Source organism: Quercus lobata, chromosome 1 (genome assembly GCF_001633185.2).
Source record: "Quercus lobata isolate SW786 chromosome 1, ValleyOak3.0 Primary Assembly, whole genome shotgun sequence".
NCBI lineage: Eukaryota > Viridiplantae > Streptophyta > Magnoliopsida > Fagales > Fagaceae > Quercus > Quercus lobata.
The window spans coordinates 6,851,450-6,876,248 of NC_044904.1; the positions used below are offsets into that span (position 1 = coordinate 6,851,450).

A 24,799-nucleotide genomic window follows, 5' to 3' on the forward strand; every position below is an offset into this window, starting at 1 on the left:
TGTTTGAATTGATGTAACGAATTCAGTTAATAATATTGTGTCCATCGATTAATTAATTGAATATCAAAATATCCCTTACTTACTTTGTTGAGATTGGTAAACATACCAGGCGTGCGTAAGTGTCTCACACTTTTCCATGGCTAAATTTGACCTCCGAATTCATCCTTGGTGGACGTAGACCATTTTTCTTATCCATTGACTCAATCAAATAAAAAAATATTTGTATTTCTTATTCTATTTTCCCTTTAAAATAATAATAAATAAATGATGAATCCTTCACTTATCAAAACCCACGATTTCTAATTAAAACTCTCAAACATAACTTCTTCTTTTTTCTAAAATCCCTTCTGGAGGGGTGTTGTCACGTGGCAGTTGTACACAATTAGCTTCTGAATTTGATATGTAGCATGCATTTTTAGCCCTAGAAAATCAAATAACCCATTTACTAGTTTGGATTCTTTTGGTGAACTTGGGTAATATGTATATATATATATATATATATATATCCGAGAAAATCTAATTAGGTTTTAATAGAATTCTCAATTTTGCACCACGTGTTCCATTTAATTTTTAATTTTGTGCCAAATTATTGAGTGTATAAATCAAAGAGTCCAAATCAAATCAGATTCTAAATTGGATTTTAATTGGAGTCCAATTTTCCATCACATGTCCATCTAAGTTTTTAATTTTTGTGGCAAGTGAATTATTGAGTACAAAAACCAAAAAATCTAAAATCAATTAAATTCTAAATCATATATATGAGAAACCATTACATATTTTAGAACTGTATGATTTAAAAAAACTGTAAGCTAATGCCATGTATAATTTGAACCATATAATTGTGATTATTTTTAATTGTACCCGTACATATGCTCAAGGCTACACACTAGTCGGTCATTAGTGAGAGATAAAAACAAAAATAAAAAATCTTTTGTTTAAAACTCATATGATAATATACTATTTAACAAGCATTTTTGCATTAAAGTCTTGTACTCCATACAAGTTACATAATTTAAAGAGCATAAAAATGGAGAAGAAATAATCTTCAATTTATTGTTTGGAGACTGTCCAATGCTAATAGATAGTTCATAATTTGAGCATAGTTCTTGTCTACTTCTTGAGGAAATTCTTGAACCAACGGGCAGAATGTTTAGGGTATCTTTTATTCCCATTTTTGTAGTCTACAAAGTTGATTCCGAATCGAACAGTGTAACCTGAGGACCACTCAAAATTGTCCAACAATGACCATGCAAAGTATCCCTTAACATTTACACCATCCCTATATATACCAAAGAAAGAAGTGAAATCTAGTTAGAATTCTATAATTGTGTGTGTGTGTGTGTGTGTGTGTGTGTGTGTGAGCGAGAGAGAGAGAGAGAGAGAGCTATTGCACTTACTTGATAGCCCTATGAAGATACAAAAGATGTTTATGGTAATAGTCAATTCTTTGGGGGTCAACGAGGGCTTCCTTGAGCGACAAGGTGGCATTATTGAACTCATCAATTCCTATAAATATAGTTGGGGGAATTTAGCCTCAAATGGAAATCTAATAACTACCAATAACATACCGATTTTCATGAATTTATGGGATAATAAAAGAAAAAAGAAGTTAGAGGAAATCACCATTCTCAGTGATGTAAATTAGTGGATTGTGGTACTTCTTCTTTATGTAGAGCAAAAGGTCTTGAAATCCTCTAGGATAAACAAAGAGCCAACTTGAAGCAGCCTGAGATTTTTTACGGATACTAACGTAAGGGTAAAACAGAATGTGTTTATCTTTAATTACAAGATAAAAGTTAAAAAAAATTAAGATATTCATTATGTCAATGATATGACATCAACCATATTTATTACCGCGTCAATTTAAAATGATTTTTTTTCCTATATATTTGATTGTAGCTTTACTATTTTCTTAATGAAATTTCTAGAAGGCTAGGCCATTGAGTAACATCAATATACTGAAACAAAAATGTTGTTTGTCTTTTCCCTCTAACTACTAGAACAAAAATGTTGATATGTATTTTGCTAACTTCTACATACCGGTGGACCAATGGGGATCCCGTTCCGTGAAGCTGAAAAACAAGAAGAAAAAAAATGGTCATGTTATTATTACCATATTAGATACATAAGAAACTCATAAGCATGGCTTTGGGTGTTGAATTTGTACGTACTAGTAAGATTAGCACTTGAATCTGTTGAGAAACTTGCTCTATCACCATTTGGTAAAGGGGCATAAGCTGCATAATTAGCAGTATAGTAGTTTAATCCTATAAAATCAAATGAACCTTTTACCAGTTTGGATTGCTCTTTGGTGAACTTGGGTAATCGATCTTTAATGAGAGATCTCATGCTTTGTGGATAGTCACCATTTATCAATGGGTTCAAAAACCTGCAACAACAATGAAAATTTTAAAATTTATGCATACTATTAATTTATTAAATTTGTACATACTTAAGTTGAACAAATTCTAAAGAAAGAAACCAAAAAGGTGGTGTGATTCGATTGGAAAGCAACAACTTCATCTTAATGGCCAAAAAAGAAAATTAAAAGAAATATTGTGCGTTTGGATGCATAATTGGGTGATTGCTTATTTGCTAAAAGTATAATAAAAAAACAAGGGGTAAAAATAACTTTTTTAGGGTGTAGTCCATCAAATTAAGCTCAAAAATCCTAAAAAGTTCTTTTTATTTTATTTTTTTTTTCGGACTTTGCCAAATGAACCCTTAGGTCAAACAACATGGAAAAGGAAAAGGAAAAGAAAAAGGAAAAGGAAAAGGGAAATTAAACTTTTTAGTACTTAGGCACTGAAAAAGAATTATTTGACCACTAAGAATGAGTGGACCCTCCAAAGTCCAAAAGAATTATTCTTTTTAATAAATAAAAAGTTATCTATATCAAATTAGATAAATTTTGTACATTTATTAGAATTTAAAAAAATATGATAGTTTTTAGACCCCTTAAACAATTGATTTAACCTAGGTAATTAGTCAAGTTGTTACTTAGTCCAATTAAACAAGTCTAGGTTATCACAATAACAAAGATCAAATCATGCAAAGCAGCGGAAAATAAATAACACAAGATATAATCACCCAGGAAACCAAACCGGTAAAAACCTGGGGAGGATTTGACCTAGCTATCCTTAAGGTAAACTTGAATCCACTATCTTGAAAGAATGGAAGTTCATACAATAAAACTTACAAGCCCCCACGCTCGAATTCTTATTGCTACCAACCAGTAGAACTTACTAACACGACCACGTGCAAGCTCTGAATCCACGAACTCCTTCTTTCTTTGATTCACCACCAGATACAAGCACACCCACTTGTGTTTTCTTTAAGCTTCAATGGCAGCAACTGAATTGATCATCAAGGCGTAGACAAATATTCTCCTTGAAAACCCTAAGTTTGTGTAAAGAAAAGCTCATCTATATCTCACAAGAGATTTACACAAATCGCAATTATGAGCAACACTAAAACGTGGCTAGGGTTTGCCTTTTATACTTAGGACAAATAAGAAACCCTAAAAACGTTTTAAAAACACTTAGGGCTGAGTTGGAAAACTCTGCAGAAAAACATTCTGCTCGAGCTTCGATCGATCGAGCCTGTCTTTCGATCGATTGAGCTAGGCCGAAAGGCACAATCCTTTCCTGCTATAACTCGATTCCAACTTTACATAGATGCACAACTTTGAGCTAGACTTAAACACTTCTAAACACATTGTTTTGATCATGGTTTGCCAACAATACAAATTAGAGTTCTAAATACATAAATCCTAAGTCTTTAGAACCTAACAAGTATAAAGTTCATTTTAGGATTGTTTTGTAGACCTAATTATTTTGATAAATTTTATATTCACTATTATTATGAATGATGACTAATCAGCAATAGAGGTGTTAAGAAGCTATAAAGCTATTTTTAACACCTCAAACTCCAAAAAAAAAATGCCCAACATCAATTGCCAAAGCTAAAGTTTTTTTGGCAACTTGCTACAGTGAACTGCCAAGACTAGCAATTCATAGTAACAATAAGGAATAAAAAATATATATATTATTTTATTATATTTTTTAGGTTTTTGTGGCAAAGAGGAAGTGAAAGAAAGTGAGAAAAAATGAATAAAAAAAAATGAATAGTATTTGGATGATGGAAAAATAGGAGAATTGATGCAAGGTGTGTTCTGAAATTGTGTGTTAAAATAGATAAAATAGTTTTTTAAGTTGGTAAATGCTAAAGTTTTTAGCTCTTCCGACATGAATGCTCTAGTATTTTAAAAAAATTACGACTTTATCCTTAAAAAAAAAGAAAAAAGAAAAAAAAAGTATATACATAGGTGCTACCTACCCCCTAGCACAAATTCCGGATCTTGCCCCTGACTTCAGTATATAATTAATCATTTGGAGATCTACTTTTGATTTTCCCTTCATTTGGGTTGAGAAATTTTGTGATTTGGGCAGGATTAACAAATTTTACACACTAATTACGTCCTTCAAATGGCAAGTGCTGAATTAGAAAATGTAAAACAAAAACCATAAAGGCATAAAGCATAACTTACCATCCCAACATGAAATCCACAGCACGTTCCGCAGCCTTCTGGTCTCTCTTTGCATTAGAGAATGGCAAAAACCAGTGACTCACAATCGTTATCCCTATCACTCCTTTCTGTGCTGCCTGCATGGTGAACATTTTTTACACTCAAAGATCATGCATGAGATTTTGTATATTTATCTAAGTTAAACTTCATTACAATTGTTCAAAGCAGTCTCAGAAATTGCTATTCATATGTTCTTGTATCATTTGTAAAGCAAGTTTAACCAACCATGTACATTTAGGAGTTATTTAAAAAAACAAATAAATTATAAATTTGATATAGTTACAATGGAGAGGGTGATTTAAATCCTAAATGTCTCCCACTGAGACACAAGGAGATATAAGTTGAGGTACAAGGCTTTTGACATACATTTAATACCATTTAGTATAACTTGAAAAAAAAAATTTGGATTTAATACGTTAAAGTTTTGTAAGTCGAACCTGATATTTTTTCTTGTACAATTCAACAGCAGCTGAATGAGAAAGCAGCTCATGGTGTGACACCAAATATGGCTCTGTCCCTGAATCCCCACCAGTGCAATTTAGATTTTGCCAAGCAGAGCATCGACCTGGCGCTAACGCTTTTGCTGCATAACCACCATAGCTATAGCTCCATGGCTCATTTAGTGTGATCCAATGCTTTACCCGATCGCCAAATTCCTTGAAGAGAAGTTCCGCATAGTCCCGAAAATCATCACTGAATATTAGACGCGCATATTAGGCACCACCGAAGAATGGGCCCCATTTATTAGGGAGATTTGAAATCCATACATGAAATGTCAAAATAATGGAAAATTTTAAAACTTTAATGTTTTGACACAAATGGTAGGTTCTCACTTTAATATCGATGTCCTGGTAGGTTATCACTTTAATATCGATGTCCTCAATCTTTCCTTTTATTTTTAACCCTAAAATTGGAGTTGTTTAAAATCATAATTACATATTATGTGGTTAATATAGGACAAAATGGGCTTCTACCCTTTTGGGGCAAATTAATTAGCCTTTTGCCCTTCTTCCCAAACTAAATAGGGATATACCCCTCTTTTGAAAATCAAGTTTTTCAAAATCGATTTAAGCCATATAGTGGCGTTTATAAAGACCTATAGTGACGTTTTGTAAATCGAGTTATAGGCAATTTTATTGCCTATAACTCGATTTCATGGATATCAAGTTATAAAACGTCACTATAGGTTTTTAAAATGTCACTATAAGTCCTTAAAAACGTCACTATAGGGTTCCAAATTTTTTTTTTTTTACTCGATTTTGAGAAACTCGATTTTCAAAAGAGCGGCATTTCCCTATTTAGTTTGGAAAGAAGGGAAAAAGGCTAATTAATTTGCCCAAAAAGGGCAGAAGCCCATTTTGTCTGGTTAATATATGTAAAACGTCTATAATTGGATGGAGAAGTTGGATTATTTCGTGATTTTTTTTTTTTTTTGGGTAATTTGTTGGTGAATCATTCACTTACACAATTTGTGGACTTAGGAAACCACCATAATCATCTTCTAAGGCTTGGGGAAGATCCCAGTGGAACATTGTTACAAAGGGCTTTATACCTGCATTCAGTAATAGAAAAATAAAGTGTGCATTATGAAAAGTTAAATAAGTTGATGACATTTTGGAATTTTAATATTGATTCTTGACCTTTGCCCAGAAGCCTATTGATGAGCTTGTTGTAATACTTGATTCCTTCCTGATTCACACTGCCACTTAGTTTTCCTTCTAAAATTAGTCCCAAAAATGAGATTGTTAGGAACATAATGTAGTCACAAAACAACAGTCAATCCACTCCAACTTAAGATGTGAATTTGATGGTACCCATTTTTATGTCATTTTCAGCGTATGGATCTAACCTTTTATGAGATTATGAAAAAGATAATCTTACTTGGCAGTACTCGAGACCATGAGATTGAGAATCTGTATGCATCTAAATTCATCTTTTTCATAATCCGAATATCTTTCTGCAATATATAATCACAACATATATAAATTGTTAGAAAATTTGAAACAAAAATTTCTTATATTGTGATTATCTTTTATTTGGTTAGATATGCTCAATAATTAGAAAAAAAAAAAAAAAAAAAAAAAAAAAAAAAAAAAAAAAACATTTGGCAAACATAATTTGGCCCTAAAAATGTAGAAAAGTCAAGACACAAAACTTAAAAGCTAATTAGGATCTGTTCCTCAAAAAAAAAAGGGGGGGGGGGGGGCTAATTAGGATCTAACAAATATATAATATAATTTATTAGTGAAGCCAAGGGTTCAAGTCGGGCGCAAGTTTTAAATAAAATATTTTAAAATATAACCTAAAAAAGTATCAATATTACCTCAAAAAAAAAAAAAAAATTATAATTTTCTTACCTAGTTTAATTTTCGCAATGGCTATCAATCTTTTTTCAAATTGTTTGAAAGTTTTCTTCTAACAGAGGGATTGTAGAAAGATTTGTCAAATCTACCTCGATACAAACTAGTTTAGAATTCAATTTAGACTTATTATTATGCTCGTGATTAATTCTCCATAATTTTAATTAACTACAAATATGTATTTAATTTCACAAAAATAAAGAAACAAAAATAACCTGTTAGGACATATGTGATTCAATGTTAGAAATATATGTCACTATTTTATGTAATTGGCTAATCCTTTGACAAAGCGCACTTTACTTGTAATTGGGTAGATCTAGGATGTGTTTAATGTTTCAAGAAACAAGGTTTCAAGTTCAAGTGTTAAAGCCATGCAAGTCTGTCCAAGAATCAAGTGTGAAAGTGCTGCTCATTAAAACTGAACAGCTATCTCAACAGCTAGCATCTACCGAGACTTAGAGAGCTGTCTGAATCCCGTGGCTCGACAGCTGCTCGACAGATAGGTATCTGTTAAGGTCTATGAAACTCAGTTTTTTAGGACTGTTTTCATCCAATCTGTGAGTATGTGTTTAGGCTTTCTTTTCTTACAACCCTAAACATATATAAGGATTATTTTTAAGGGCCGTAAAAAGTTACGCACAATTGCACAAGAGAAAATTGCACAAGTGTGAAGAAGAGTGTAGCTGAAAACCTAGTTTGCCCTAGTTCTTCATTCTCTTCAAGAAGCTGCTGTGTTTTGTACACTGTAGGGTTTTGTGACCAAGCAACTTTAAGATCTTCATCAAGTGATGAATAAAAGAACTTTGCAGCCAACATCCTTCTTTAGTTAGTGATTGAAGTCGCATACTGGGATTCGTGCAATTGGTTAGTCACGTACTGGGAGTCATGCATTGAAAGGAGAGATTGTCACTATAGAACAAGTCAAATTAGGTATTGGGATAAGAGTTCAACTGTAGGTTGGTATAAGGTACTAGGATTCATTTACTTGTAACCGGTTGTTTTGATAATAGTGGATTCTCAGGAGTAATGACCTTAAAATCAGCCGGTGGGGTTTTTGCCCTGTAGGTTTTCCCTATTCGTAAACAAATCACTGTGTCAATTTAATTTCCGCTGCATACTTAGTTCAATTGGTGATTTGTTTGTGCTACCACATACATTGCATGTTAATTTGATTTGGCTAATTAATCAATTAATTTATCACAAGGGATCAATACGTTTTTGGCCTATCATAACCAATTCGTAATTGCTAAAAATCAAGCAAAAGAAGGTTTTTTTTTTTTTTTTTTTTTAAATCATTCAAAGCAAAAGTCTAATCTAAATGTATAAAGTTTTAACACGAAACAGCATATTACCCTGTAGTAATGATATTGATCGTTAGCAACATCTCCACTGCTTCCATCCTTTATCCAATCTGCAATTTCATTGTAAGTTAATACTGCATTTAGGGAATAGATTTTTTTTTCTTTTACTATTTAAGAACTAGTAATTAGAGCCATAAGAAAAATGGAACTAGTTTTGAAGGAAACATAGGCAGAGCGAGGAAAATGAAGAAAAATAAATACCAAAAGGTAGAAATGTGAAGTTTTACGTTTTACGTCATTGTCGTTGTTGTTGTTGTTGTTGTTCTTCCCTTTTTTTTTTAATCAATCCAGGATAAGTATCCATCATAGTCTCATAGATCTAGTTAAAATAAATAAATGGTGTAAATATTGTTGGGTCATCAATATTGAAATAAATATTATCTTGATTTTTTTTAACTTACTAATAATGGAGCAAATCTAAATAACTTATTGTTATATTATTTTGATATATCTTTTTAAAATTATTAAACAATTTAGTGATGAATATTTTCATCGTCAAGACATTTGTCGACCCGGTTTGGTATGTCTTAGGAGACGATATAGTACATACAGTGATGAAAAATTTCGTCACTATAGGCATTGTTTGTTGTAGTGTTGCATCCATTACAAATCAATGATTTAATTTGTAATAGTTGTACATTCCTTGAGTTTAGTAGATTTGTGAGAAGTATTTTTTTTGTTGGCTTTATTTAGTGACAAAAGTTGTTGGTATTGCATTTTATATTTGATATATTTTTCCTGAGTTTTAATGTAATTTGGGGTAAATGTACTTGAGCCCCTCCCTCAACCTTGGAAAGTTGCTTCAATTAGAGATCTCACAATCTAGAGACGAGCAAGAGGTGACCTAGGTGGCCCGCGAGCTCCACATGGCAGGTGGTCTGGATGAGAATGCAAACGTGCATCTTGCAACCCCCACGCGACCTTAGGGGTTGACAAGGTCACAAATTGCATGATCTTTGTACTCTGCATTCTAGACTGCACCTGTCCAATACACATCTACCAGAACACACACATAGTTGTGAGGCATGGCAAGGGCTTCATATAAGGGTGTCATAAACCCTAGAATCTATAGAAGAGAAATCCAAGAGAGAGGCCTTTCATAATGTATGAAGAGAGAGAGCCATTTTGCTTTGAGAAAAACCAGTCCAACCTCTCTTTTCCATCTCCTACATTGTTTTGATTGAGATATTGTAAACACATTCCTCACCCATAAACACAGACCTTGTGAGTGAGAGAAAAAGAAGGGACTCGGAGCAATCCGTTACTAACTCGAGCTTAGAGGGTTCAAGTACATGCACACAATAGTTTTACAATGAAGTTATTACTAGTTCTCATCTCGGTCCACCACTTACAACACTTTATTACCAACCATTAATAGCTACCCACCTAGGTGTGAAAATATTGTGTTCATAGCTTAATAAATGTTAATAAATCTTTAAAGAAATTTAATCATGAAATGAATGAAATTGAGAGGCCTTGAAATAAAATTTTCCAGAATTAAATTTCATCTTGATAATGCATAATATTTCATTGGAAATTCATACTTTCGGGTTTCATATTGTTGGAGAGAGAAAGAAAAAGTGACCTGGATGTTCGTGAGTGTAAGTGTCCCATATACTTGGTCCTCTACCATCTTCTTTTGCTGCACCTTCATACTAGAAGTTTGAAATAACACACATGTGCATATAATAATATTGACATATGCTTGACATCCCCAAGACATTTGAAAAAAAAAATATATATATATATATATATGATACAAATTAACATAGAGAGAAGTGTGACTTAGTTACCTGATAGGACGATGATGCTGTCCCAAAAATAAAGCCTTTGGGAAAACTGGTACGGTTGAATGAAGCAATGTCATGGCTTGATGAAACAGCAATGACATTAGTCAATAAGCCAAGAAGAGCTAGGAGGCCTAAGCCTGGATAGCCTTGAAATGCCATATTGATTTTGGCTTTTTTTGTGTAGCACTAGGTAGAATCTGCCAGTTTTTTTTTTAAAGAGGAGCACTACATAATCTTATTTATTTAAAAAAAAGATAAAAATAGAGATGAAAGATTAAAAAAAGAAAAAGAAAACGTGGAAAAGGACAAGCAATATGTTAGGTATCATAGCTGTCCTTCAACGGATTGTTTGGCATTCTATGTAACTTTGACCATTTACATCAGCTCCAGGAAAAATTTATATATTTTAACATAAAAACCTCTTCTTCTTCTTTTTTTTCTATTTCATTTAACCACATTTTCAAAACAACCAAATCAAATTATCTATTTTAAACTCTATTTAATTAAAATATCAATTTTAATAATCATTTCTCTCTTCATCGCTGTTAAGATAAGATAAGAATGGGATTAAAAGATACGTATAATCTATCATACACTCATGTATTGTCTTCATTTAACAAAAAACAAAGAAATAAACAAAAAACAGAAAAACTAAGTGCCTCACCAACAAGCACTCTAAACCCAAAATTTGGAGAGCAAACTCACAAAAAAGTGCTCTAGCAGTCTCTCTAATTCACTGTTCATTAGCAAAAAATTGGTTGCTAATGAACAATAGCTCTCTAAGTTTGATGACCTACTGTTCATGAGCAAAAGAATTAATTCGAATAAAATATTCAACTAACAATTAAAATATTTAATTTTTACTCAATAATCACAACGGTAACAACAGAACTATTCTTGATCTTTTCTCTCAAACATCCCTAAACTCAGTCTCAATCAAAATACAAACTCAAATCACAATTTTAAAACTAATCAAATTAGGGAAAAAAAAAAAAAAAAAAAAGAAGCAAAGCTAACCCATCTAAGCCTTGGTGGGAAGGAGGACATGCGGTGGTGGGAGGACTAGCAGAGGTCAGGCATGCGTAAACGCCGATTTAAAAGGTTGTCCTCTCTAGCCTTTGACATCTGCCGTCGATCTTTGTGTTTGAGAGAGAGAAAGAAAGAGAAAGAGCTTCTTGAATGCTTTGGAGTAGAAGAAGTGGTAGAGAAGATCAGAAGAAAAGAAAAAAGAAAAGTGAAGATAGAGTTAAGGGAAATAATGCATGTGTGGAGGAGAAAAAAAGAAACGTGTGGATGAAAAAAGAAGAGATAAGGGAAAAATAAAATAAAGAATAAGAAATTAAAATTGAGAAATGCTATCACAATATTTTCATAATAAATCTTAAGCCATGGGTTGTTAGTAACTAATACTGAAGAGAAAAAAATAATTTAAGTGATGTGTTCAAATTAAAATCAGTAACAACTTACTACATATGATTTGTTGTGAAAATATTGTAAAATGTTGAGAATGTAGCACTTCTCATTAAAATCAGATGAAGGAAGGAAGATTGAAAAAGAAATATTAAAAAAAGAATGAAGAAATAATATTTAAATGGGATAGAGAAATGATAGAGAATTTGTTGGAAAGTGTATTTAAAAAAGTAAGTAGATAAAAGGTAAAATGAATAGTTTACTCTCCAAACAGTACAAAAATTTAAAGAGGCTACTGCAGATGCTCTATGTTTTTTCCCCTGCAGGGCATTCAAGTACATGATGCTTACAGTAACGAGGAAAATTTGACAACAAGCGACAAGATCTCGAAATTGTCGGTGAGATTGCCAAAATAAGTCGGAGAGCCTTCTCATGCATGTGAGATATATATATATATATATATATATATATATATAATATAATTTAAGAAATATTATTTGAGTTCTTAGAGAGTGACAATATTATTATTTTTTCTTTTATTGAATACAAACATTATTCCGAGAACTATATAAATTATAAAATAGACAATAAATGATCTTAAAGTTTGTAGTTTGGAGATGGTTCGATGCTATTAGATAGTTCAACATGAGTTCATCAATAATTTGTCATGGCTATTTCTTGAGGAAATTCTTAAACCAATGGGCATAGAGTTTGAGATGTCTTTTCAACCCATTTTTGTAGTTTAATCATTGATGCTGAACTGAACAGTGTAGCCAACATCCCCTTCAAACTTGTCCAACAACTAAAACGCAAAGAATCCTTTCGCATTAGCACAATCCCTGCATAAAAAATGGATCAATTAGACTTTAGCGACATCAATTTCTATTTTTTCACAGTTATTAATATGGCATTTTGTGATTGGTATTAATAAAACAATATTAATAGTGGATCAGAGAGAGAGAGAGAGAGTGTGTGTTTGCATTAACTATTTCCATACCCTTTTATAATTGAGTGCTGCCTTCTTATAGGAAGTACTGTACAAATTCTGTTACAAGTAACTAATTAACTACCCTTCTCACCCCCAAGTACCTTGTCAGCAACTAAAATAAATACCAAACTAACTGTCACAGCTATACATTTACACAATTGCTGCTTATCACAATTACTGCATTTATCAGTCACAACTCCTATCCGTTCCTTCCCCCTTAAAAAACCTTGTCCTCAAGGTTACAATAACACACCCCCCCCCCCCCCCCCCTTGTGGATGGGGGAACTGATGTTGCCACTTGTAAAGGGACTCCTAGGTGGCATTGTCCACAAATTGGCCTTACCATTGCACTAGTACCTCAGTAATGAACTTATTTTGAAGTTGCCTGGATTTGTGCTACAGAATTGTAACTGCATCCGTCTCAAGGAAGAAAAATGAAACACTGGGTGGAACAGACAAGCAGCAAGAAGGTCCAAATTATATGCCACAGCTCCAATCTTTTGGAGAATCTTAAATGGACCATAGAATCACGGAGAGAGCTTAGTAAAGCCTTTGACTCGTAAAGAATGTTGCCTATAAGGTTGGAGTTTGTGGTAAAACCAATCACCAACTGCAAAAGACTAATCAGATCTATGTTGATCAGCCTGCACTTTCATTTTGGCCTGAGCTAAGACCAAATTCTGTTTCAACAGTGTAATGAGATCCAATCTATCATGCAATAATTGGTCCACTGTAGCTACCTGAGTTGTGCTTGGAATGCAGTCCAAAAGGGTGATATCCATCTATAATCAATATATATATATATATATATATATATATAAAAGTAGAGACCTCATGTGAGAATGCATGAGAATGCATGAGGTTCTGCCATATGACGCTCTAAACTTCCATTTAATTTTTTAAACCTTTTTTATTAAGTTTTTAAACTATTACCCAATAACTTATAGTAACTTATTTTTACTATTAGTTATTGATATGGGTTGAGGTTGACAATTAGACCAAACAAATGTAATTCTCTAAAAACAAATGACTACCTTCTCAAAGTAGACAAAAAGCCCAAGCCCAACCACTATGATTTATGACACATGTCTGAACTCTCCACCCACTTGTAGCTCAAAACCTACAAGGTCTAACCCATCCCCACAATTGTGTACATCAAAAGTTAAACTGTATCTGCCGTTTATCCTCAAAAAAGGTTAAAGCTCTGTGCAGCTAAATTTTGTATTATTAAGTGGATTATAAAATTTTAAGATAATAATTAGTATTTAGAGTGTAGACTATGGAGTGATTTATCTTTATTTTCTTTTTTTTTTCTTTTTCTTTTTGTATGGTACTTTACTTTCAAGAAATAAAGTACTGGGTAAATTTTTGTTTTTCACATTTTTTTTCTTTTGTAAATTTTATATTATTAAGTAGATTATAAATATTTAAGATAGTAATTAGTATTTAGAGTGTGGACTGTGGAGCGATTTATCTTTATCTTTTCTTTCTTTCTTTTTGTATGGTACTTTAATTTCAAAAAATCAAGTACTGGGTAAATTTTTTTAATTTTTTTTTGTAAATTTTATATTATTAAGTGGATTATGAATATTTAAGATAGTAATTAATATTTAGAGTGTGGACTATGGAATGATTTATCTTTATCTTCTTCTTTTTTTCTTCTTTCTTTCTCTTTTTATATGGTACTTTACTTTGAAGAACTCAAATACTAGGTAATTTTTTTTTTAACTTTTTTTTTTCTTTTGTAATTTTTTTTATTAACTCGATTATAAATATTTAAGATAGTAATTAGTATTTAGAATGTGGACTGTGGAGTGATATATCTTTATCTTTTTTTTTTTTTTCTTTTTGTATGGTACTTTACTTTCAAGAAATCAAGTACTACGTAAATTATTTTTTTCTACTCTCTTTTTCTTATGTAAAATTTATATTATTAAGTGGATTATAAATATTTAAGATAATAATTAGTATTTAGATTGTGGACTATGGAGTGACTTTTCTTTATTTATTTTTTTTTTTTTATGATACTTTACTTTAAAGAAATAAAATACTGGGATTTTTTTTTTCTTCTGTAAATTTTATATTGTTAAGTGGATTATAAATATTTAAGTTAGTTATTAGTATTTAGAGTGTGGACTGTGGAATGATTTATCTTTATCGGTTTTTTTTTTTTTTTTTATCGTACTTTACCCTGAAGAAATCAAGTAGTGGGTAAACTTTTTTTTCACTTTTTTTTTGTTTTGTAAATTTTATATTATTAAGTGGATTTAAATATTTAAGATAGTAATTAGTATTTAGAGTGTGGATTGTGGAGTGATTTATCTTTATCATTTTTTTTTTTTTTTGGTATGGTACTTTATTTTCGAGAAATCAAGTACAGGGTAAATTATTTTTTTCAATTTTTTTTTCTTTTGTAACTTTTATATTATTAAGTGGATTATAAATATTTAAGATAGTAATTAGTATTTAGAGTGTGTTCTGTGGAGTAATTTATCTTTATCTCTTTTTTGTTTCTTTTTGTATGGTACCTTATTTTTAATAAATAAAGTACTGGGTAATTTTTTTTTTCTTTTGTAAATTTTATATTATTAAGTGGATAATAAATATTTAAGATAGTTATTAGTATTTAGAGTTTAGACTGTAGAGTGATTTATCCTTTTTTTTTCTTTTTCTTTTTGTATGATACTTTACTTTCAAGAAATCAAGTACAAGGTAAAAAAAAAAAACTTTCTTTTTCTTTTTGTATGGTACTTTACTTTCAAGAAATCAAGTACAAGGTTAAAAAAAATTCACTTTTTTTTTCTTTTGTAAATTTTATATTATTAAGTGGATTATAAATATTTAAGATAGTAATTAGTTTTTAATGTATGGAATGTGGACTGTGGAGTGATTTATTTTTATCTTTTTCTTTTTTGATAGGCAAAAAACGTATTGACCCCTTGTGATGAATTAATTGATTAATTAGCCAAGTTTATTAATTAATCAAATTAACATGCAAATGCGTGATAGCACAAACAAATCACCAACAAACTAATTATGCAGCAGAAAATAAATAACACGGTGATTTGTTTACAAATGGGGAAAACCTAACGACAAAAACCCCACCGGGTGATTTTCAAGTCACCACTCCTAAAACTCCACTATTATTATAACAAGCGATTACAAGTAAAGGAATCCCAAGTACCTTACCAACCTACAGTTGAACCCTTACCCCAATATCCAATTAAACTTGTTTTGTAGTGACAGTTCCTCCTTTCAATGCATGGCTCCCAAGTACGTGACTAACCAATTGCACAAATCCCAGTACGCGACTTCAATCACTAACTAAGAAAGTTGTTGGCTGCAAAGTTCTTTAGTTCATCCACACGATGAAGATCAAGAAGATGTTTGGACACAAAACCCTACAGTGCACATATACAGCAAAATCTTCCAGAGAAAGAGATGAACTAGGGCAAGAACTTCGTCTCCGGTCACATTTGCTTGAACAGAGTTTGCTCAATGCTTGTGCAACTTGTGAACTATTGACGGCCCTTAAAACAATACTTTTATATGTCTAGGGTTAAGAGAAAAGAATGCTTAAAGACACATCTACGGATCCCAAGAAAAACAGATCAAAAATTCTATTTTTGTAAACCTCGACAGATAGAAGCTGTCAAGCATCTGTCGAGCTAGCTGTCGAGCCACGGGGCTAAAATAGCTTCTTAAACCTCGACACATGCTAGCTGTCGAGTTTTAGTAACTCTGCACTTTCAGCTTGTTTTCTTGGACAGACTTGAAGGCTTCAACACTTGATCTTGAAACATGATTTCTTAAAGTATTTAAACACATCCTAAATCTACCCAAATACAAGTAAAGTGCATTTTGTCAAATGATAAGTCAATTACATAAAATAGTGACATATGTTCCTAACAAGTGAATCACATATGTTCTAACAATCTCCCCCTTTAGCAATCCGTGACAAAACCACAACAAACAAATGAATATATGAGAGAAGTCATAAATCACTCAACTCATATTCACTTGTTGAATACAATAAAATCTATCCTAACACAAACTCTTGAAAAATTTTGCAAGAAGAGAGTTTATTGCAAGTAGACTTTAACAACCTGTATTTCTAAAACACTTTAAACAAAACTCATCAAGTTATCTTTGTGTGAAACAGAAATAATAGATTGCATACACATAATATGAAGCATGTGTGTAAAGAGAGAGAAAAAAACAACACATGTAAGGGGTAGATGAAAGAAAAACATACATCAACATATATAAAGAAGATAAGTACAAAGTATGTCAAAAAAATGGTCACAAGACCTAAAGTACAAGAACAATGTATCTATAAAAGAAAGAAAAGAAAAGATACATAAAATCCTCACTACATCCCTCATATCAACACTCCCCTTAACAAAATGTCCTCTACTAACTCTCCCCTTAAGTATAATTACTCTCATATCAAAATTACTCCCCCTTTTTGTCATGAGTGGCAAAGGTTAAGAGTGTCAAGTAGATATCTCATTGGTAGAGCTAGCATTTCCATCATCATCATCCGAAGCATCATCGTCATCACCATCATCATCATCCTCCTCCTCAAAATCGAAAGCCACGAAAGGAGGTGGTGGAGGAGAAGCCTCAAAGCATAACCACCCATGGACACCTGTCGCCGTGCAATACAACCGACACGAACGTTCACCTGATACAACTCCGTAGAGAGAGTATCAAGGCGAGCATCCATGCGCTGAAGCTACGCCATGATATCTCCTAGTGACACATCGCTCGTAGAAGAGGTGGGAGCGGATGTGGAATGAGCAAATCGAGATGGAGTCGGACGGGTGGAAGGTGCTGAATCCTTCTGTTCCGACCTAAACTGAGCCTCATTACATTTAATGATAGCGTAATCTATGGCACACATGAAGGTGAAAAGGTCGAACGCTGGAAGAGGGATGGAAAAATGGTGTAAGATCCTCGCGATAGCAGAAGGAAAGATGAGCTTATCACAAGACGCCGAATCTAGATGAACATTTATGATGGAAAGAATAAAATGAGAAGGGAAATCAATCGTAAGATGCTTAAGAAGGGACAACAGAAATCAAGCACAAGGCTCGGTGATAGAGTTATAATGAGAGAGAGGATGGAGTACAAAGGTCATCACCATGTTCAAAAACCGCGGGCCTTTTGCAAAGGCCAAATAGTAAGTGAACTGGCGCTCACCCCACTCGGAAGGATGCTCACAAAAAGCTGATTTGAGCTCATCCTTGGACATAGTCCGTAGTCACTCACAACTAGGATAGTCAAGAAACTCTACCCTAGGAACCCTAAGCACATCCGCAACAAGCTGCGGTGTGACAGGAATGTGCGTACCTCGAATGCAAGTAAAGAAAAGAGGTACTAAAGGATCAATCTGGTGCATGTTGGAGTAAAACTCCTGGATAATCATGAGAGGACATGTGACCAGGACGTCACACAATGACTCCCATCCCCGACTGTGAATGACAGTGGGAAGATCGGTATCGGCGAAGTCCGTTAGAATGACTTGGCGTTCAGAATGAATGCCGCATCTAGAAAAGTTCTCTGAGAATGCCTTGTGAGCATCATCATCACGGAACCAAAGAAAGAGAGGAGCAAAATCAAAAGACGAAGAGGCACCAGAACGAAGAGGGTTCCGGGCCAGAGTTGACTTACGCTTAGGTGCCATAGACACAACTAACGTAAACAGAATAAAGAGGGGGAAGAAAGAAACAATCAGAAAAGCTCCAAAACAAAGGAAATGCATGAACATGTGACATGCAAAAGAAATTGCATCATGGGCTTAGCCCAATCCAATCCTACCAACACATAATCAATTATACACATCTAAAATGCATGATAATACTGTTATAATGCAAATGTGATGCAATACATGAAGTTTTTAAGATCAAATCTTCAAAAACCATCCCAAAATTTCAACAAAAACTCAACAATTTGGAAAACCCCAAAATTTTTCAAAAACCCAAAATCCTAGGTTTCAAAACATGACATGCATGAATATGAGAGATTAGAAGCTTACCAAGTGAAGAAAAACTTGAAAAATCTTGAAGAAACCTTGAGGAAGAAGATTGGAGTGAGTGAGAGAGGATTTGGAAACAAAAAGATAGAGATATCGAGAGAGAGATCGACAGAAATGAGCTGCAGATCGCACGAGGAGAATACATAGGCCAACAGTAAATCTCGACAAATGAAGGTGTCGAGAGGTATCGAGAAATCTATTGAGGTAGGTGTCGAGAAAAAGGTCGTCGACAGATGCAGGTGTCGAGCATATGTCAAGGAACAAACCACCATCGAGAAGCTATCAAGGAGCTATCAAGGAACAAACCACCATCGACAGAAGCTCGATCGATCGACCTAGCCATCGAGAAGCTATCAAGGAGACAGGAACTTTCTCGATCGATCCACCAGGTTTCGAGGAGGTGTCGAGATTGCGATAAGAAAAAAGCTTGGAAGCCTGACAGATAGCCAGGTGTCGAGGAGGTGTCGAGCAAGCTTTTAATCTTCAAGAAAAAATCTCCACAAACAAATCTTCAAAAGGAAAAATCTCCATTTTTCAAAGGAAAAATCTCTAAAACCATATTCAAAGGAAAAATCTCCATGAACAAATCTTCATTAAATTTTTTTCAAAAGTTCAATCTCTAGAATAAATCTTCAAGGAAAAATCTCCAAAACCATATTCCAAAGGAAAAATCTCCATGAACAAATCTTCATTAAAATTTTTTCAAAAGTTCAATCTCCAGAATATATCTTCAAGGAAAAATCTCCATGAACAAATCTTCAAAAGGAAAAATCTCCAAAACCGTATTCCAAAGGAAAAATCTCCATGAACAAATCTTCTTAAAAATTTTTCAAAAATCCAATGGAAAAATCTCCAAAATAAATCTTCAAGGAAAAGTCTCCAAGAACAAATCTTCAAAAGGAAAAATCTCCAATGAGTAAATCTTCATTAAAAATTTTCAAATCATCAAAGGAAAAATCTCCAAAACTATTTTTCAAGGAAAAATCTCCTATGAACAAATCTTCATTAAAGTTTTTCAAAATTGCAATGGAAAAATCTCCATATTTCGAAGGAAAAATCTCCACGAATAATTTTTTTTTATTTTAAATTTCAAATGTTTAAAGGATAAATCTTCAAGATAACTCTTCAAAAAAAAAAAAAAAATCTCAATTTTTCAAGGAAAAATCTCCAATGAATAAATCTTCATAGGAAAAATCTCCAATGAACAAATCTTCATTAAAAATTTTGAACACTTCAATGGAAAAATCTCCAGAGTCAAAGCTTTAAAGGATAAATCTCTTAAGCATAGCTCCAATGAAAGATCTCCAAAACAAATGGCAAATTGCGGTCTCCTTCCATATTCTCCAATGGTCGCAACAGCAAGTTTGCTATCCACACTCAACATTCATCAAAACATGCAAGATGTCCCAAACTAGGGGCATTCGCCAGGTATAGTCTTTTCAATGAATAACTCCGTTACTAATTGAAAATATTTATTTTGCAGGTACTAGGGTAAAAGGCCCACAAACATCGGCATGAATAATGCCTCTTAAATCCATTGGACCTCTGGGAAGCACATCTAAATTCAAATCCATGGACCTCTGGGAAGCACGTCCAAATTCAAATCCATGGATCTCTGGGAAGCATGTCCAAAATTCAAATCCTTGGACCTCTAGGAAGCACGTCCAAACTTCAATCCATTGGACCTCTGGGAAGCACATCCAAATTCAATTCCATCGGAACTCTGGGAAGCATGTCCAAACTTCAATCCATTGGACCTCTGGGAAGTATGTCCAACTTCAATCCATCGGATCTTTGGGAAGCACATCCAAACTTCAATTCATCAGACCTCTGGGAAGCACGTCCAAACTTCAAACCATCGGACCTCTGGGAAGCACGTTCAAAATTCAATTTCAATGGACCTTTGGGAAGCACGTCCAAATTCAATTTCAATGGACCTTTGGGAAGCACGTCCAAAATCAAACCATCGGACTTCTGGGAAGCACATCCAAATTTCAAAAGCAAGTCCAAAATCAAACCATCGGACCTCTGGGAAGCACGTCCAAATTTCAAATCCACGGACCTCTGGGAAGCACATCCAAAACTTCAAATCCATCAGACCACTGGTAAGCATGTCTTGTACTAATTTGTTTTCCAAAAAATAAAGGTTGCATCCATGAACTATGTTTAGACCTGATCCTCCCACTAAGAGGTATGTAAGCAATCTCCCTCGAGATTCGGTCCACATTTTGATCCAGAATATGACCGTCTGCATTTTTATCTACATGCATCATACATTCACCACGGTTAAATATTGATCGCAAAGTTAGGTGTCTCTTTCATACATTGACATTCGCTTTTCAAGCTCTGCCAATGAGGGGGGCATTTTGTTGACACCCTATTTTGCAACCCGCATTTAACCTCACGTGGAGGGTAAAAGGGTAATTTCACCTTGAAAATATGCATCTTGATTCTGGTCATTAGATCCTTAATCTCATTTCATCAAAATGATCTTGATGTTGTAACGATCAAATCGACTTGTTATAAGCCCTAGTCGGACTACCAAATTGAAAGTTATCATCAAATCAAATTTTAATGGCTGAGATGCACTATCACAAATTGAGTCCAACTATATGTAATTATGAATAATTGATTTCAATTGGTTATAAGTGTAATCAATTTAAAATCAATGATGTGTCATAATTTGATTGGTTAGGACTACATTTTATGGTGAGGTTGCATACATCTAATTAATTAGACAATTAAATATTAATTATTCAATGAGTAATTTGTGCAATTATCTTTTAATTAGAGTAAATTTGGAACCAATTAAGTCTAAAATGGGAGTGATTGGAGCCATTTAATGTTAATTGGGAGCTAATTTGGGACCTATTAATGTTAATTGTGCTGAAACCATTTTTTAACAAATGACCTCTGCTCACCATTTCATCGATATCTCTCAGAATATTTTGAATCTGTGAATGAGGTTAATTTTTCCAGAAACTAGACATCTGGGGCTTCAATTTGAGTACAAGAATGAGACAATTCCGATCAGAATTGAGTTAGATATGATTTTTCAAAGTTGACTTTATAGGCTGTTACAGCAGCTACGGGAAAACCAAACTTTGCTTGCTTCTCACTCTCATCAATCTCCACATTTAATGTACCAAATTTCCCCAAAGGCTAAAATGAGGTCTAGATTCATGATTCTTTGTCAACCCTCATTAAATGACCTTCCATTCATATTTCCTCCACCACTACTATATAAACCCCCTCTCCTTCATTCCAAGACACACAAAAAAACCCCCTCTCTCTTCTCTTCTCTTGAGTTCTAGTAAAATTGAGTAATCTTGTCATATCTTGGTTTTCTTGAGACTCAAGATATTGAGTGAGACTCACTCTCCCTCTCCTAGTTTTTCTTTTCCTCCACCCTTAGGACCTCTATCAAGAGTCTCCTCCTCCACCATATGGATCTTGCATAAAGGTAATCCATTTCCCTAACTTACTTTTTGTGTTGTCATGATGAGAATTTAAGATTAAAGCATGATATTAACTATTTAATTTTTCTTGAATATGTTTGAATGTTCTTAAATGTTCTTATGTGTTCTTCATATGTTCTTGGTTGTTCATCACATGTTCATGCATAACACTAGTTTTGATCTTAAATCCACATCAAAAATATGAAAAAGATGTTTGTTTAATAATTATTTTAAATTCTTGAATCTAGGATATCACCATCCACACACATTCATTAGAATTTATTTTTCAATTCAAATGGAATGCTTAATAAATTGAATTAGAGTTTATCACATGCGCACACTTTAAATTCAACATGTAAATTGATTGATAACATATTGGATGATGTGATATAAATGTTGGCCACCATAGTCTAGAAGCTAGATCGGTTTCATCGGACAAGGTGGATGCCTAACACCTTCCCTCCTTGTAACATAGCCTCCAAGCTTAGATTAAGGGTTAGTAGATCAAATGATTATCCATGTACTTTTCGATTTTCAGATTGTAACTAGGAAACAAAGCAACGTACTTTATCTTAGATTGTATCTAGGACCAAAGCCATGTAATTTCCTATGATCAATGTAAATTCAATTTCAAATAAATAAAATGAGGAATTTTTTCAATTTTGGTTTTCTTATTTATTCCAATAATTAAATAAGTGGTGACTCCATTGTAAAACCCTTAATTTAAAGAAGAAATATAACTAGTCGAACCTCCATTTTGAGAGGCAATAACACGACTCCACTCATTCACGTGGGTTTGGCACAACGTCCTATAAAAAAAAAAAAGGGCTAGGGGCGCGGTCTCTCACATTATTGTGAAATTATTGTGTTCATAGCTTAATAATCTCCTTATTTTGTATTCCTTTAATTTTATCGATTCATGTTACTCAAAAGTGTATGACGTCATAGACTATCATGTTACACAAAAGTTTAAATAAAACGAAATTCTTCTATACATTAATAAATCTATAAAAAAAAAAAATTAATCATGAAATGAACGAAATTGAGAGGCCTTGAAATAAAATTTTCCAGAATTAAATTTCATCTTAATAATGCATACTATTTCATTGGAAATTCATACTTTCAGGTTTCATATTGTTGGAGAGAGAGAGAGAGAGAAAGTGACCTGGATGTTCATGAGTGTAAGTGTCCCATATACTTGGTCCTTTGCCATCTTCTTTTGCTGCACCTTCATAATAGAAATTTGAAATAACACTCGCACATAAAATATTGACATATGCTTGACATCCCCAAGACATGTGAAAAAAGAAAACTATGATACAAATTAACATAGAGATAATTGTGACTTAGTTACCTGATAAGACGCTGATGCTGTCCCAAAAATAAAGCCTTTGGGAAAACTGGTACGGTTGAATGAAGCAGTGTCATGGCTTGCTGAAACAGCAATGACATTAGTCAATAAGCCAAGAAGAACTAGGAAGCCTAAGCCTGTATAGCCTTGAAATGCCATATTGATTTTGGGTTTATTTGTGTAGCATTAGATAGAATCTGCCAGTTTTTTAAAAAGGAGTACTACATAATCTTACTTATTTAGAAAAGATTAAAATAGAGATGAAAGATAATAATAATAAAAAAAAAACCATAGAAAAGGACAAGCAATATTTTAGTCATCCTAGCTGTCCTTCAACTGATTTTTGACATTGTATGTACCATGTAGAATTATAAATATCCTCTAGGTTATAAACTTTGACCATTTACATCAGCTCTTGAAAAAATCGATATATTTTATCATATAAACCCTTTTTTTTTCTATTTTATTTAACCACGTTTTCAAAACAACAAAATCAAATTATCTATTTTAAACTCTATTTGATTAAAATATCAATTTTTATAATTAGTTCTCTCTTCATCACTATTAAGATAAAAATGGGATTAAAAGGTATAATCTATCATCCACTCATCTATTGTCTTCATTTAACAAAAAACAAAGAAATAAACAAAAAAACAGAAAGACAAAGTAGCACTTATTTAAGTAAGCCCAGTTTTTATATATACTTTTTCCCCTCCAGGGCATTCAAGTACATGATGCTTACAGTCATGAGGAGAATTTGACAACGAGCGACAAGATCTCAAATATATATATATATATATATATATTTGATCTTTAAGTTATGTGAAGATTAAAATACCAAGGTAGACGGGCAAGAAAAAAACAAAACTGAAAAAAAAAAAATTGCATCAAACTTTTGTAACCATTTTAGGATTCATATCAATATTATGTATGTCATACACACCTCTAGACCGATAGAGATCCCATTGCGCTCTTCTACCACAACGCTCTCACTTGTTGTGTTAACTTTGCCCTTAATTTTACTTTTACTCATATAAATATAATTCTCGACCTCCATTTTATCAAATTCTCAATTTCAAAATATAGAAATGTTCAAATTTTATTTCTGATAAAGAAAATCCAACTTTTTTTTTAATTTAAACTAACTGTGTTTTATTTCAAAGTTTAATCACAAATCATTTTTTCACTCTTTTGTCCAACATTTGATTCTAGTGTTTAAAAATGAAAGAAAAATAAAAAGACAATAATACAAAAATGAGTGATGCTAGTAAGGGGACTGGGGAGGCTCTCCAGTTTTGAAGAGCAAAATCTTTAAGGGAGAGAGTCTCGAGAGAATCTCTGATCATTAGGCTCCATTGAACAAATTTTAAAGAAAGTCCTAAGAGTAGAAAAAGCAGGGAGAGTTCGGTGTCTTCAATATTCTTAATTATAGACTTGTCAACGGGTTGGGTTT

General features: G+C 33.0%; 1 protein-coding gene across 7 annotated transcripts; it reads right to left on the bottom strand.

Moving 5' to 3' along the window:
* Positions 1-918: 918 nt before the first annotated feature.
* On the bottom strand, positions 919-11,322 carry LOC115976398 (beta-glucosidase 12-like). 7 transcript variants are annotated; one of them, XM_031097655.1, is made up of 14 exons: positions 11,117-11,321; positions 10,103-10,296; positions 9,895-9,964; positions 8,301-8,359; positions 6,470-6,545; positions 6,229-6,306; positions 6,053-6,140; positions 5,026-5,281; positions 4,550-4,665; positions 2,172-2,389; positions 2,041-2,072; positions 1,624-1,726; positions 1,398-1,506; positions 919-1,279 (listed from the first exon to the last, which is right to left on the bottom strand). In XM_031097655.1, the coding sequence occupies exons 2-14, from the start codon at positions 10,256-10,258 to the stop codon at positions 1,111-1,113; spliced, it is 1,530 nt and encodes a 509-aa protein (XP_030953515.1). In that variant the 5' UTR covers positions 10,259-10,296; positions 11,117-11,321; the 3' UTR covers positions 919-1,110. The 7 variants fall into 7 exon arrangements, with proteins under 7 accessions (XP_030953515.1, XP_030953523.1, XP_030953541.1 ...); XM_031097663.1 differs by lacking the exon at positions 8,301-8,359 and having other exon boundaries at positions 9,895-9,957; positions 11,117-11,322; XM_031097681.1 differs by lacking the exon at positions 8,301-8,359 and having other exon boundaries at positions 10,103-10,178.
* Positions 11,323-24,799: the final 13,477 nt, after the last annotated feature.

Excerpts from the sequence above, each read along its gene's own strand:
- LOC115976398 (XM_031097655.1), bottom strand. The coding sequence starts at position 10,258 with ATGGCATTTCAAGGCTATCCAGGCTTAGGCCTCCTAGCTCTTCTTGGC. Across the intron at positions 4,666-5,025 it reads TGTACAAGAAAAAATATCAG|GCAGCACAGAAAGGAGTGAT; the intron begins GTTCGACTTACA and ends TTCACCATGCAG. Across the intron at positions 1,507-1,623 it reads AATTTACATCACTGAGAATG|GAATTGATGAGTTCAATAAT; the intron begins GTGATTTCCTCT and ends CTATATTTATAG.